Source organism: Austrofundulus limnaeus, unplaced genomic scaffold (genome assembly GCF_001266775.1).
Source record: "Austrofundulus limnaeus strain Quisiro unplaced genomic scaffold, Austrofundulus_limnaeus-1.0 Scaffold17, whole genome shotgun sequence".
NCBI lineage: Eukaryota > Metazoa > Chordata > Actinopteri > Cyprinodontiformes > Rivulidae > Austrofundulus > Austrofundulus limnaeus.
Genome location: NW_013952419.1, coordinates 3,563,055 through 3,564,131, shown reverse-complemented (window position 1 = coordinate 3,564,131; position 1,077 = coordinate 3,563,055). Strand labels below are relative to the sequence as shown.

The 1,077-nt window shown below is 43.0% G+C and overlaps 1 protein-coding gene across 1 annotated transcript in view; it reads left to right on the top strand.

The window, feature by feature from the left end:
- Positions 1-456: 456 nt before the first annotated feature.
- rxfp2a (relaxin family peptide receptor 2a) overlaps positions 457-1,077 on the top strand; it is a gene marked incomplete at its 3' end in the record, with an annotated part of 55,639 nt that continues 55,018 nt past the window's right edge. Inside the window, 1 exon segment of the mRNA XM_014003327.1 lies at positions 457-812. Within this exon segment, the coding sequence (XP_013858781.1) occupies positions 758-812 (55 nt within the window).

Here is a 1,077-nt window from a genome sequence, read left to right as displayed (position 1 = left end):
AGTCTTTGATCAATGTCTTGTCATAAATGGGCTCACTGTATTTTATGATTACCAAAATGACTCACAAACCACTATTTTATTTGTCAGGTAGGTGTAGCTACCAAAGCTGTTTTCCTTGGTGGCTTGCTTACAGTTTGCAGCTGCTTGAAAACCTCCACTGGAAGTAACAGGCATGTGGCTAGTTTYCAAACTCTTCACACTGAAAGCAAATAAATGTAATGTTTTCTAGGAATGAATTTCAGCTTCTAGTCCTGTACCCGTCATCAGTCAGAACCTCATGCAGTAAAGCCCACTTGCTGCAGCAGCAGCCAGCTGTGTCAGGTGAACTCAGGTACCTCGAGAGGAGAATCTCAACGCTTCTAGTCTTTCCCTGTGCGCGACATGAAGGAGGGTCTGCGTCTGTGCGCGACGAGGAGCGACTAAAGAGGGGGGAGGAAGAGGGGAGGACAACGCGTCTTCTTCGAGCTCGGTCCAGTTGTGTTCACGGCTGACAGGATGTTTGAGCGCGGTGGAGCCGCTGCTCCGTTCAACCTGTTCACAACTTCTCCACGAAGTTAACCCTCTAAAATCAACGCCGCGCCTTTCTTTCTTTATTATTATTTTTTTCCCTAATTTACCGGACGGATCGGTTCTCTGTGGTTTTTATCAGCGGAGCTACAGTTTTTTTGTTTTCTTTGTTTTTATTTGAGGAAATCCGTGTTTCTGTTCCCACCGAGGCGTTTTCCGCAACACGGCAGGGAAACTTCAGCGGCTCGGGATGGACGTACCTGTTTTTATTCTGCTCATCCACCTGACACAAACACAGATCAAAGGTAAATTTAAAATGTTTATTCACCTGTCTGCACTGAAACATTTAATATGGAGCTGTTCAGGGGGATTTTTTTGTAAATTAAAATTAATCAGTGTCTGTTTCTCCCAATCTGAGTTGGACTGAAATCTTATTTTTTTAGGACAGTTGTCTTAATTTTCCCCCCATAGACAGGTGTAGAGAAAACAAAGTGCTTTAACATTTCAGTACTGATGATATTTATACTTAAACATGTACGTGAAGGCATGTCCAAATGCATAATTTATTAT